This window comes from Cuculus canorus, chromosome 6, assembly GCF_017976375.1.
Source record: "Cuculus canorus isolate bCucCan1 chromosome 6, bCucCan1.pri, whole genome shotgun sequence".
Classification (NCBI taxonomy): Eukaryota; Metazoa; Chordata; class Aves; order Cuculiformes; family Cuculidae; genus Cuculus; species Cuculus canorus.
In genome coordinates this window covers 27,493,564-27,506,975 of record NC_071406.1, presented here as the reverse complement: position 1 = coordinate 27,506,975, position 13,412 = coordinate 27,493,564, and the positions used below count along the sequence as shown (strand labels likewise).

The following is a 13,412-nucleotide window of genomic DNA, read 5'->3' as shown; positions in this document are numbered from 1 at the left end:
GGTGAGGGGAAAAGGGAAGTAATAAGTAAAAAGACTTTGTTTTGAGGTTCTTCAACTGAATTACAAGCTTTGGGGTTTGCTGAACTGACCCAGAGCAAAGCTTTCAAGGCCTGTTCAGTCCAAGACAGTGGTCCCACGCCAAATATACAGCACTACCTGATGGCAGTGGGCGCTCAGGCCTCACTTGCTGTTGCCACTGGGGGGTCTGTGCTCTGCCCTGGCAGATCTCTGCCTGCCTGGGAATACAACTGGCGACTCACTGCTGCCCAGATGTGGCACAGCATCCTCCAGGAACACAGTTTGCGGCGACATGACTCAGGATGAATGGTTTGGGACCCAAACCATTGGGAGGTGGTTGAGTCCCCATCCCTGGAGGTATTCAAAAGATGGGTAGATGAGGTGCTCAGGGACATGGTTTAGTGGCAGATAGGAATGGTTGGACTTGATGACCCAAGAGGTCTTTTCCAACCTGGTGATCTATGATTCTATGATCTCTACTTTTTTTTTTTAATGTCCCCTCAAAGAGAGAAAGAATCTTCTTGTCACAGTTTGGAGGAAAGTAAATGTTGTACAATCCCAATTTTATTTCAAGGTGGGAATATGTATTTATTTTTCCTTTAATTGTTTATTCAGTAGTCCCTATAAAATAAACCTCATCTCCTCAGTATGAAAAGAGATTTTATGCTAAGACGACCCCAATTACAGTTTAGGATGTCTTGTAAATGTAAACATGCTTAAGTGAAGGAGTGAAGCAGGTTTCGCTGAAGACTTTGACTACTCCAGCATGAAGCGTTCCTGAAGAACATCTTTAGATAGAAAGGTAACCTCCAGCCAACCCAAAGATCCTCAAAGTGCCCAGAGTAGTCCTTTTGGGCAGCTAAGCACTTGCAGATCCAATTCACAAAGGTGGGAATGAAGGACCCTCTCATATCCCAAAAACTGGGTACTTAAGAGAAAAAAATCAAGTGATCTTCAGTTGCTCATAACTGGACCCAGATTTTTGAAACAGATCTGGTACAACCTAGATGCCAGAAGCTGTGCTTGAGTTTTCGGAAGAACTCAGCAGAATGCCTTTTGGATAGAAACAAAAATTCAGAAATGATAATAAAGCTGTCTTCAAAATCTGACCTTTGCGTCTTCTAATGCTTCCCATATGACTTTGTTCCCTCACTGCAGCAGGCGAACAAATGGAGTTCTTCATGACAGCAACAGATATTTCTTCCTTTCCTGCTTGTATTGATTTTGTCTTCAGGTTGATTACTTAGCCGTTCTGTAGAGTTGCTTGGTCATGACTTCAAATGGCCTTACAAACATTTACAAAGCATCCAACATAAGTTGAACGTTTAGTAGTTTTCTATCAGCTTGGTTTCTCCTGGTGGCCCGTTTGTGCCACAACCTAGTAGCTTGGCTGCCTTCTGGCTGACTTTTCCCTCTTTCTTTCAAGCACGTTTTGAACTTCAAATTGTGCCCTGGATTTGTAGGGGAGAAAAGATGACTTTTTTTACATCTTGCCATACTTAAAAAGAACAGGGGTTTCTGGGGATTAGACATACAGGAGACGATATTAAGGGATAAACATAAGGCAGCAGTTATTGGGAAAGGTCAGAGGTTCTGGTTCCCCCAACAGCTGAGCAACACCACAAGTGTTAGGAGACCAGCTCTAAGGTATGATGCCATCTTTCTGTCCTACCCACTGACAACCCTCAACATAAGTTGTATCTCATTTTCAGCTGTTATCAAGAACAATCCTTTTTTATTCTCTCCCTTTTTATGCTTGGTTGGTTGGTTGGTTGGTTTTTCTTTTTTTTAGTACATTATATCAAACTTTAGCCAATACTTGCTATGGTGTAGGTATCCATGACCAATAATGACAAACATGATGAGAAAATGAGAGGCTGTCCTTCCATGTCCGAGAACAAGTAACTGCCTAGAAGCACACGAGACTCCTGGTAGATCAGCTGGTAGGTATCACGGCTGCCAGGACCGATACGCGGTGTAGTCCCGTGTTGGTGCATAGGATGGGTAACCCTTGTTCTTCTGGTGTGGTGGATGCCGGGGAGTCATGTTCATGTAGTCACTCTGATGGTACACATTCTTTTTGGATTTTTGCTGTGTGAGAAGGGGGAAGAGAAGTGTGAAAACATTTCTGACATTAGTCTATCTCACCTGGGATGAATATTTGAGAAGGGATCCTTTCAGAAGAGGGGGTTTAACTTTTAATAAGATCTGATAAAAGTTAATAATGGATTTGATTGATTTTTCCTTGTTTGAATTAATAAATTGTCTCACCCAGCTCTCACATTAACTGCTGACAGTTCTGGCCCTAGGTCCTGATTCAAGCAGGCATATTTATAAGGTAGTCGCAGGTTTAAATACATTTACAGAAGAATTAGAACACATGTTCTCATAAAATAATTCACCCAACCTGAATGTAAGCCTCCAGCTTATCTGCTGAGAGATTTACAGTGTTAGTTCTCCAGATAAAGGAATGCTGCAAACTAAGGATACAAACTGATGCCTTTAACCATCAATTCTCAGCTGTGGAATGACTCAGCAGAAGCGATACAGGCTGAGCAGTGAAGCCTGTCCTCATTTATTAGGAGGAAAAAAGAAATTAACTCAAACAGAATAAGAACAGGAAAAATCAGCCCTGGCTATGTGTATCGTGGTTTGGGTATCACTTAGAGCAGGAACCCACAATGTGTGTGTTGTTCTGAGCATTCCTTCAAGGGCCAAAAAAATCAGAGCTGATGTTAATCTTTTATCTGTCTCACTTTCTTGGCCTCAAAAGCCTCGTTTCCACTGTTGCATTCCTGCCTTATAGTGCCCTAGTGAGACAAAGGAGGCATTGCCTCTTTCAGAAATAAGAGTAGCAGGAGACAGGTGAAGTAATTTTTCTATAATCACAGAGGAAGTTTGTGGCTACAGCAGCATTTGAACCTCTGACTGCTGCAGGCTGTGCACAAGGTTGGTGGTTTTGTGTAGCTTAAGGCTTTATTGATAAGGGGCTAGGTAAAGTGCTTCCATGCTTTTTTCTTAATACTGGTTATACCTTCTTTTGCAAGCTCCTTTTTACTGGCATTTCCTTCCTAGGTACATAAATATTCGCATATGCTGCAGTTATACTTGTGATGCTGTGAAACTGGAGGGGTTTGCGTTAGAAAATCTGATGGCTGAATTATGCTGTACTTGCGGAGTGGGGCCGTTACTATGAAACATTTTAAGCTTTTTTGTATTAATATTCTATTCATGCAAAGTATTGAACATAAGTTAGATACCGCTTAAGACAGGCACTGTGATCAATGCATGTGAATAATTAGATAATAAAGCTTTATCTGTATGTGTTCATTTCAATAGCATAGGATTTTTAATTCATCTAAGAGGAAATTTTGCATGGGAGAAAGACATTTTGCTGGTGAGAGTGAATGCTGGACTGTTAATAGTTCAAAGACTGCTACCTTCAGAGAGGAAAACAGTTTTCCTCCAGGGAAGGCAGAACTGTATGAAAATAGACAAATCTTTAGCTGCTTTCATGAACTCAAGTGAAACAGGCTTGCCATGTCTGTCAAGTATCATATTTTAGGACCCTTTTTTTATAGTTCACGATGTCTACTAGGCAGCAATATTTACATTCAGCAACACTCTAAATAATACATCCACACTCAGAGTACATACAGTCAGAATCCCACCAATAGCAATAACAGCAGGTAGAACGGATGCAGCCAGCAGCACACAGCGCAGTGCAGCCTCATCACTGCTGCTGGGGGTAGGCATGTTAGCAGCAAGGTGCGTGGCCATTAGGTACCGAACAAACGTAGCAGAGAGAAAATGGTTCAGGTTCTAAACTGAAGATTTGAAGCTACAGTACCTCATCAGGCCCAGGCACTGTAGCACAGCGCTGTAACCCCAGCAGCTGCCTGCTGTAGCCCTCTCAGCTGCCCTGGGAGTCAGCCTCTACAAGAAGGCACAAAGAAGGACCACGTAACCTGCCTTTACATTTTCCTATGGCAATGCCCCAGTTAATTGTTTTCCATTGGAAATAGCCACATATTGAGTGAGTGTATTTTTGTGAAATGCTTGACAGCTCTTAAGCTTTAGCTAGCAGTGAGAGCGTGTTCTGTACACACACAACTTTTAACTTGTCAGGGACTCCAGGCCCTTTATGCAGGCTACCGCGTAATGTGGTGAAAATCACTGTAATGACAAAGATACAGGGGAAAGGCAGAGTGCAAGGAACAGAGTTCTCTACAGTCATTGTTCAAGTTTTTCCCACATGAAGTAAAAAATGTAAATCAGCTCTGGAAGAACATGATCCTAAGACTTGTCTAGGAAAACATCCTTCTGCTGCTTCTGTATCATGCCTCACTCTCTTTACTCCAGCAAGCAGAACTGCATGGGACCTGGGCCAGCCAACTCTCCAGAGAGATTAGAAAGCAAAAATACGAGCCATAAGACTGTCTCAGCTTTCTTAGTGTTAATGGACAGAGGCAGATGAGGGACTACTGAGATCACAGTGCTCCTATTCCCTTGCAGTCAAGCTGTTAGAAAGAGTGGGTGCTCAAGGGAATTGCTGGATAGGCACAAGACATCAGTGCAGATGGTCTTGGGCCAGATGACGGTTCCCTAGACATTGTTTTACTGTAGGTGAGCTCCTTCTGTCAGTATTAGCTCAAAGGGTTTTACCAGGAATGCTTGTAGTGCTAGATTTTCCAGACAGGGACAATTGGCAGAGGTAGAGGCAGTGTCCCGGTGTTGCTGGTGTGCAGGGTACTGCCAGCATTACGGCATTACTGTTTGCTTTAGGACTCTGCTGCAGAGACCCGACTGCCCACCTGGAGAGCATCTGGTGTTTCAACTCTTTTAGGACATAGCATGGGTGGGCACAGACAGCTGGGGTGAAGAAACACTGTGATCCTGAAATGAGGGGTATCGGTGAGTTAATGGGAAACGTGCCAACTGTAGCCTGAGAAATGAACTAGGGACAAGGAGTATACAGAGCAAAGAAAATAGTTTCTTACCCAATAGATAATAAAAACTGCGGTTATTAGCATGCTGTAGAAAGTAAGAACTCCAATCACTGCCACCATAATCCACAATGGAATTGCAGGCTGAGGCTCTTGCATTTGGATGGGTGTCTCTTTAAGGGAAAGAAAAATGAAAACTTTAAGTACATGGAAGCAAAATCCTCAATCTCTGCCTATTTATTACTTGCTCCAGTGCACCATTTGTGTTAATCATCATTTTAAGATTGTTTAGTTTTACCAGGCAACCTAATATTTTTTATTTGTTTTTAAGGAAACAAACTGTCTCGAGCCATCAGGTAGGGACTGTGTATAGGGAAGATGCTGGCCTACAGAGGTTCCTCATTTTACCTTTCACATGAATGACGGTCCCATTGCTCTTCTCATTGTAGACATATGGGGGTGGATACATGGCCTCGATTTTGCAGAAGTAGATATCAGTTTGGCTGGCACTCATATTCCAAAGATTGAAGATGACTTTGTTTTTGTCATGAATCCCCTCACAGTTGAATTCTTTATTTGAATTACGGCTAATTTTGGTTGTGTTCCATGAAACAAAGCAAACTTCAACTGCACTGTCTGTTCCTTTGTGCAGCGAAGCTCGAAATTCCTTCCCTGTTCCATTGTATGTGTAGTTGCAGACTAGAGTTGCAGTTTTGTTAGCTACGATGAGCAAAGGATGTTGAGCCACTAAAATCTTGTTTTCTGAAAGGGAGGGAAGGAGAGAAAGTGAGAAAAACACTTGTTTATGAAATACAGTATGAGGCTTCAGAACCACACGTCCTCCTGTGCAACCCTTCTCCATATCTCTTCTCCTGTGCTGACACTCCCTACTAGGGAGGACCTAACCACCAAGCTGCAGAAGCACTTTCTCACAGGAGCTCTTGTTGCAACAATCCCCCTCTATATAAACAATTACACAGTCACTAGGGGAGACTGTGAGGTCAAGACTGTTTTTCTTCAGAGTCAGTATACGAGTACAGAAAGTGTCCTGTGTGATCAGGGCTCAGAAATCTACTCTGCATATGTGTGCATGAGTGTATGTGTAAGACCACCTTGGTCCATCCTTTCCTTAGCAAGCAGATTCACAAGGGACTTTATAGAGTGAAAATACTGTGATTTAAAGGTTTTATTTAACAGTGAGATAAGGAAATATTATTTATATGCTTGCTTTTTAATCCAAGAACATACCTGAAGAGTTTGCACGTGGAATTTGCTGCACCATTTCAAGGTTTGGACCTTGGATTATGCACACTAAAAAGCATGAATTGCTATCATTATAGTGTAAAATAAGTAATTTCTCTAGCTAGCAGCTGTAGTAGATTCTTAATCTCTCAAAGGACTAAGAGCCTGACTAATTTGACACTGCGCTGGCACTTAGCACTTGAATGGCCTGCAAAAAACCCACATCACATAAAGATATAACTTGATTTGGATTGACCAGACTGATACATAAACAGGAAATGTTTTCTGACATGTAGACCTCTGTGCTACTATCTGCCGAACAACAAAACACTGCGAGGACTATGCAGAAAGACAACTGCTTCTAAGAAAAATCATCCTGTACCAATAAGGCCCTGCTTTTCAAATGACAACCCATAAGTAAAAGAAAGGGAGTTTTGGCTTTTAAGCTAGGAAATTGCCAGAATTAAGGATATCCCTTTTGTGTGTGTGTATGACTGCGTAAGTCTTCATACAAGCTCAACTCATGTGAGGTCTTAGCAGCCTTTTATAGATGCCTGAGAATTGCTGTGGTTGTGAGAATGACAATTGTATCTGTTGTCCTCAAAAATCTTCTACAAAAGCTATATTCTTTCTACTCAATAGATGTGACAAAAAACCTAGTAAGGGAAATGGAGTGGGAAGGAGGCCAGATCAAGAATGTCCAAAAAACAAGTATTTCACCGTGTTTAACAGTATTTAGGACCAAGTAGTTATGTTTAATGTGTTCACGTCTGCATAAGAAGATGGAATACCCCAACAGCTTGAATACCCCAACATACTCCTTCAGGATAAATGTTATCCAAGGAGTATAGTAAACACAGAGATGCATGAGATGGCCAGGACTAGTGGTAGGCAGTAAAAGCAACCCACACCTAGTAGGTTCTCCAGTTACCAGCCCAACCCATGAAACTGCTGAAGTTGTTCATTTTCTCACTGAACATCTTGTTTACCAGCCCTTTCTTCTCATGAAAGTAGGAAGACACGAGATAGGGAGTGCTCTATGGCACATCTTTAGCAAAGAAAGATTACAGTCCATCCTCCTTTAGTCTCTTTGTTCAACATAGTAAAGCATGCGGGGTGGAGCAGAGCTTGTCACAGCTCTGAAATGCCACGTTTGCGGGGAACCCAAACACTGAAACTTTTTGTTTTGATGAAGGGTGAGCATTTCCAGGCTTTCCAGCAGAAAGAGACACGGATCTTGGAATCCTGGAACTGAGGGACAGATTAGTAACAGACAAGGCAGGTATCTACTCAAGATCCTGCCTGTGGTCATCGCAATGAAGACGTTTCAGCAAAACATTTCCGTTTCATCAAATCAGCATTTTCCAACAAAAGCTCTAGCGTACGCTTATAAGGTGTTTTAGTAAGGGGTGTGGTTTGGATTCCACTGCTTCATACAAGCTATTTCATCGTATTTTTGTTGTCCAGAAAACTGATCTTTGGCCCAAGTGACAACATACAAGTCTGCGGTAGAATTGTTCTACATTTAGCACAGCAGAATGCTACACATCTCACTTGAGACAGAGCTATTCTTCTGATTTTCCCCGCAGCGATGCCCACCACTACAACCCTGATTGTCACAAGGACTGAAAACACCTTCAGAAGAGACCTATTCTGTCTCAGAGTTTACAACCAGAATAGGCATCCTGGAAAGACACTTGCAGAAGCATTACACTTCAGAATAATGCTTGCCTGTTTTTCACTGCAAGTAATTACAGAAAACTAATGGATGTTCATTACTCAGACTGATCACATTTTTGCTATGGCCAGAGGAAAGACAAAGAACACTGAAAATGTCATTACTGAGCGACTGCCTTCAAACGTTATTTAGACTCATGCGCAGACCTCAATGACTTACCCTCACCTTTTACTGTTGCCAGTAAATCTGAATTCCTTGTGTATGGTACATAGCTTCATGCCTTGATTTCCACTATTTAACTACAGCTTTGGACTGTTTATGTCCTTGCCATGATATTGTCCTAATTGGCATCCAGTCTTTTTTGATACACCCACCGAAAAGAGTGAGTTCCTTCAACTTATTTCTACCTTATTTCTACTTCTGCTGTATTAGTACAAATCTAAATTGATTGAGGGAGATCTTTTGGTTTTCATTTATAGGAACTAATTAGCACCATCTGAATCAGTTGGGCTACAATGCCAGCAGAGGCAAGGCAGGCTCACCTCAGAGGCATGTTATACAGGCCAAACTGTCATCCTCTTCCTTCAGGATTGGATTTTTTAGTAGAAGAAGGCCCATCATGCCAAAATATGTGTTAGTTTCACAGGGAAGCAAGAGTAAGGCCAAATATCCCTTACTTCACTTGTGATCTGGATAGGATTTGATTATATGCTTAATATGATCTGGACCATTCTGAGCAGACATAGGCTGAGGCTGCTTTTGCCCTTAGAGAGATGTTTTTTCTGTGTCACTTTGGATTTGTTGAAATGGTGAAAGTCTGAAACATTTAGTATGTGTTTCCATTAGTGTATGCTTTCCCCTAAATAAGGTTATAATTGCTATTTCCAGGGCTATGTTCAGTCATGCTGTATAGTAACAAATATCTATATCTTTGCCTTATCCAGCCAAGAAAAAGTCAGTTATGAAAAATCATTGTCTACCATTACAAAAAGCAATGAATTCTGAAAGTGTAAAATCACTTAAGGCAGTTTGTACAGGCTGCAAGCTTTCTCACGATCTTAAGATATATATGCAATGGTGTGCAAGATCTCTAAATGTTTGTTAAGCTGTTTTATAACTTATTTGTCATGCTAGACAGTTGTTAAAATTATATATGGGGTTTTTTTTGCAATGTGAAAAAAAAATGCCTCCCATATATAATATCTGCAAAATACTGACTCTGATCATGAACCCGTAATGCAAGCAAAACTTCATTGAAGTTTTTTTCTTTCTTTCTTATTTGCCAAGAAAGTGAAATAGAGATAACAAAGTATGGAAAATAACTATTTTAAGGTGTTTTTTTTCCAGAACTTTCCATGAATCATCATCAATTATTGGAAAAAATATTCTGCTAGAAATATTTTGTACTCTCCTTTTTACCTTTTCCATGCCAGTTGACTTCAAGGAGCTATTTGCCAGAGCAAGGAATCTGGGATAAGTTGGGATTTCTGTAAGCACAGTAAAGAAATCGCCAGCTATCCTCTAGGGGTGATAGGGGAAAACCTGAAAGGCATTTATTTAATCCACAAACAGAAAGACACACAGCTATGTTGTAAACAAAGCTATTCCATTTTTGCTGTTGCTGGTGTGTTGTTGAATTACCTTTACTCTTCTTCCAAGAGTCTTTCTCTTTTACTATGCTTTTAGGTCACCCAGCTGTGTGTATTACATGCAGGTGGAGGGACTTGCCCCTTCTAGCTGTTATAGGCTGGCTTTCTGCTGGTCTTCCCTACTTTAGCGTGACTGCTGCAGGAAGCGTACTACTTCATGAACGCAGGTGACATTGGCTTTACTCAAACCCACCGTGAACATGGGGGGGTTCTTGTCAGTTTGTGATTTATTTTTTTTAAACAAGAATTTCTTGATGACATCCTAATCTCTGCTAACCGTGCCTCTTACACCTTATGGTATTCTGGTAACCTTAGTGGGTTAGAGGTTGATTTTAACACCCAGAGACCAAAAACCAGAAGGTTATGTGGGTAGTAGAACGACAAGGTCGTTTGTGGTACACTGCAGTGGGAACCCACTTGTTATTTATTTCACAAAATACATGGGACAAGCAACTTGATCTAGCTGCCTCTCTGACCAACCACAGCAATGTAATTATTTAGCCAACAAAACCTAGGAGGGAGGACAAACTTCGTAAACATTAGTGTTTCCACAAAGGAAAATGAACAAACTGATCTTTTAAGCTCCTTTCCATGATTCAAATTCGACCCAGAGCACTTGCTGGTACGGTCTGACAACAACAGAACAGGATAAAATCTGTTGTCTTCCCCAAAACAGAATACCTGAGATCTATAACACACTGTGTGGCTTTAAGGAAGTCCTCCGGGGTTTTGACCTGCCTTAATGTTTTGCATGTATTAAAGATCAATCATCTCAATTGAAATGAAGAGGTAGAGAAAAGGTATGGGAAAAAGGTGAGAGCCCTGAGAAGCAAGTGACCTCGCGCTTCTCTAAGCAGTTGAACAGTCTCAGTGAAGCTATTGGAGAAACTCAAATTCTTCATGCAAAGCAAGTATATAAATGTCTATAGAGTCATGCTGTAACCCCCATGTCCAATAACCACACACTGTATTTTATTTTGCTGCAATTCAAAAGCATTGCTTAAAAGCTGTTTGTACCTCATGGAAATGTTTTTACAACTGTTAACCCACTGCTGATACTTATCCCCTCCTGAAATAATAGTTATGATATTGCAAACACAGAATTATAAACATGGGAAAAGAACAAGGAAGAAAAACTTAAGATCTCTTAAAGAAATGTAGATCATGGTGCCATGCAAATTACAATGCCTTCATTGAGGAAAAGAATCATAGAAAAATAAGGCAGAAACAAGGAAAAAAATGAATTCAAATGTATCTCTCTCATATTAGAAAGAGCTGCTCTGTAAAGATGAGAGGTTTTCTACTGGGAAACAGAGTTTTGTTCCTATCTGTAACTTTCCTGTAAGATACAGAACACTGAATTTGGAGAAGACCCGATAAAAACAGTTCACAGGCTGGTGGTTTGAAAAATTGTCTGTCTCAAGATTATCCTGGCAAAAGCCATCATCCCTTGCTTTGCTTTGCATTTTGATGGACCAATTGGAAAGACATGTTAACTCTGAACATATGAACACATGAGCAAGACAGCACCAAGACAAAATACCCTTAGCCACAACAACTGAAGATTCAGTTGTGAGCTGAAAGTTCCCTGCTTACTGTTGGGTGGTTGAACTAGGTGACCTGTAAAGGTCCTTTCCAACCCAAACCATTCTATGATTCATAAAGGTTCACTAAGACTCAGGATTTCAAAATCACAAGAAGACAATTTTTGCTGCTGAAGATCTTTTAAAAAAGACACTAGTGAGTATCAATAAACTGCTCAGCAATACAAAAATCAGAAATGCAGCAATTCCCATCCTGCTGTGTTTGAGCTCAGTATGCAGCTCTCCTTTACGCTGCTTCTGTGAGGATGAGCGTGGGCTCAGCTCTGCAGCCCATCACACCAAGCTGGGCCATGGAACTTCACGCAAGGAGACTTTGGAGTGGTGGAGAGGCTGCCCTAAGAGCGGCACTGGCACCAGGTCTGCTCAGCTCCTCCAGCCCCCAGGAGAAGGCACTTGTGAGCAAAATTTGTAAAGCTGGAGGAAAGGTGAAGTAACTCTCCTGTATCTATGCATGCATCTTCCAAATGCATCTAAAGACAAGTCAAAATAAAGGAAAAATTAAACTGCTTGGGTCTTATCTTGGAAGGGTACTTGTGGCAGAAAATAACCAGCCTCTTGGCTACATCAAGTTGATCCATGTGCAGCCTTAGTAGCACGCTCTGTCTCTCCCCTTTCATCCAAACACAGAAAAACTTGTGCAAAATTAATTCAAAGCTATACTAGACCTTCTCCCCCCTGATGATCAAAGTGAGGAAAAATAGCAGAAAGGATTGAAATGGGGGAAGGGGGGTGTTACCTGTTACATCAGCAGTGGGGATGAAGCAGAGCACGGCGAGGATCCCCAGGAGCATGGTGCTAATGGTGGGCCCAATGGCTTGTCCCCACCCCTTCGAGGCACTGCCACGTCTCCCAGGGCCCCGGGCCACCAGCCTTTCTTCCCCGCGGGGCCAGGCTGCACCCTCACTTGCTCACACAACTTCTCTCCTCCCTCTGCAGCGCATGATGCACAGCCAAGTGAAACCACTGTAATGGCAAGGCTTGAACAGGAAGTTAATTGTTTGATGAGTGTTGCCTTAGGAAATTGCCTCTGCAAAGCTCAGTAACACCTAAAAGGTAGTGCAAGCCCGTCCTCCAAAATAGGGGCTCTCATTTGTGTATTGCAAGACATGGGTTTGTGTTTCGGGTTCTGCAGGATTACTCTGGTCAAATGGATTTCCCTAGAGGTGCAGTGCGTTTTCTTTAGTAGGAATACATGCAGATGTACGCTGTGCCCATCATCAAGGAAGAAGCAAACAGCAGTTTCCAAGTTCCTAGTGGCCAAACATGGCCCCTGAGGAAGTTGTGTGCTCAGTAAAGTTCCATCTCTCCTCACTCCTAGGAGAAGAAACCTTCCTCTTTGGCCCGCCAGCTTGCTTCTACCTGCCTTGCCAGCCCCTGAGAACATTGACGTGTTTTGGCAGTAAGTGATCTATTTGTTCATTTTTCTGCACCTACTTGCTGCCTAAATGCAGAGCAAGGAGTGCAATAGTGAACTGCTATACCTTCCCTTTCTGCATAAAATCCCAAGTTATAAATGAGCGTAACTTTAATCCATTTGACATCCAAATAAGGGCAGCAGGAAGCAAGCATGCTTCTGTGCTTTCACTAGAGGTCTTCCTGTTTAAAGTTTTTGTCTTGGACTCACCTGGGAAACGTTCACTCTTTGTCCTGCAAGTTTAATGTTCCCTTGAAACAGCAGGATTGTGAGAGCCAGATAATGGCATTTATAATTGTGAGGAACTTCTGTTGTTAACTATTTACTGTTGTCAGCCAAAATAGGAATATTTAACTGTATCAATGCCTGTCATTATCTGTGATTTATCTGAGATAAAAGGAGAGGTGTTTCACAGCCAAACTTTGAAGAAATTGGGCTCTTGTAGAAAGGAATGAAGAGCCATGAACTTTTCCTTTTCCCTTAGTATGAAAGGTTTTAGGCCCTGTTTTATCAGAAATTATGTATGCAATCTAAAAGCAGCTTTAGCGGTATATCTATTTGCAGTCTAAGAAAGTTTACAACATTCTTTTCTTTTGCAGTCGGTGTAAGTTGCCTGCGATATTGAAAGTCTGGGAATTTGTCTGTACTTATAAAGGAGAAAAAAAGTCAGACACTCTCTTTCTTAGCCCACTTGTGGTTTCTAGCTAAATACCCTGAAACCTTTTTTTAGGCACGTGAGTGTACCTGAAATAGCCTCAGCTTAACTCGAACTGAGAATCCCCCAACAAAGTTACAAAATTCAGTATCTTTTTGCTGAACTGCCCTCCCTAGGAGATGAATAATTCTGTTGTCACAACTGAA

General features: G+C 41.6%; 1 protein-coding gene across 1 annotated transcript; it reads right to left on the bottom strand.

Annotated features, from left to right (window-relative positions):
* Positions 1–600: 600 nt before the first annotated feature.
* Positions 601–12,086, bottom strand: CD28 (CD28 molecule). The gene is made up of 4 exons (XM_009559756.2): positions 11,874–12,086; positions 5,373–5,726; positions 5,019–5,137; positions 601–2,109 (listed from the first exon to the last, which is right to left on the bottom strand). Exons 1-4 carry the CDS (start codon positions 11,926–11,928, stop codon positions 1,969–1,971), a joined length of 669 nt encoding a protein of 222 aa, XP_009558051.1. The 5' UTR covers positions 11,929–12,086; the 3' UTR covers positions 601–1,968.
* Positions 12,087–13,412: the final 1,326 nt, after the last annotated feature.

Bases quoted from the DNA above. Each gene is read 5' to 3' on its own strand.
- CD28 (XM_009559756.2), bottom strand. From the start codon at position 11,928: ATGCTCCTGGGGATCCTCGCCGTGCTCTGCTTCATCCCCACTGCTGAT. The intron at 5,727-11,873 runs GTAACACCCCCC...CCTCCCTTTCAG, and splicing joins CCCCACTGCTGATGTAACAG to AAAACAAGATTTTAGTGGCT. The intron at 5,138-5,372 runs GTAAAATGAGGA...TTTCCCTTAAAG, and splicing joins GACCGTCATTCATGTGAAAG to AGACACCCATCCAAATGCAA.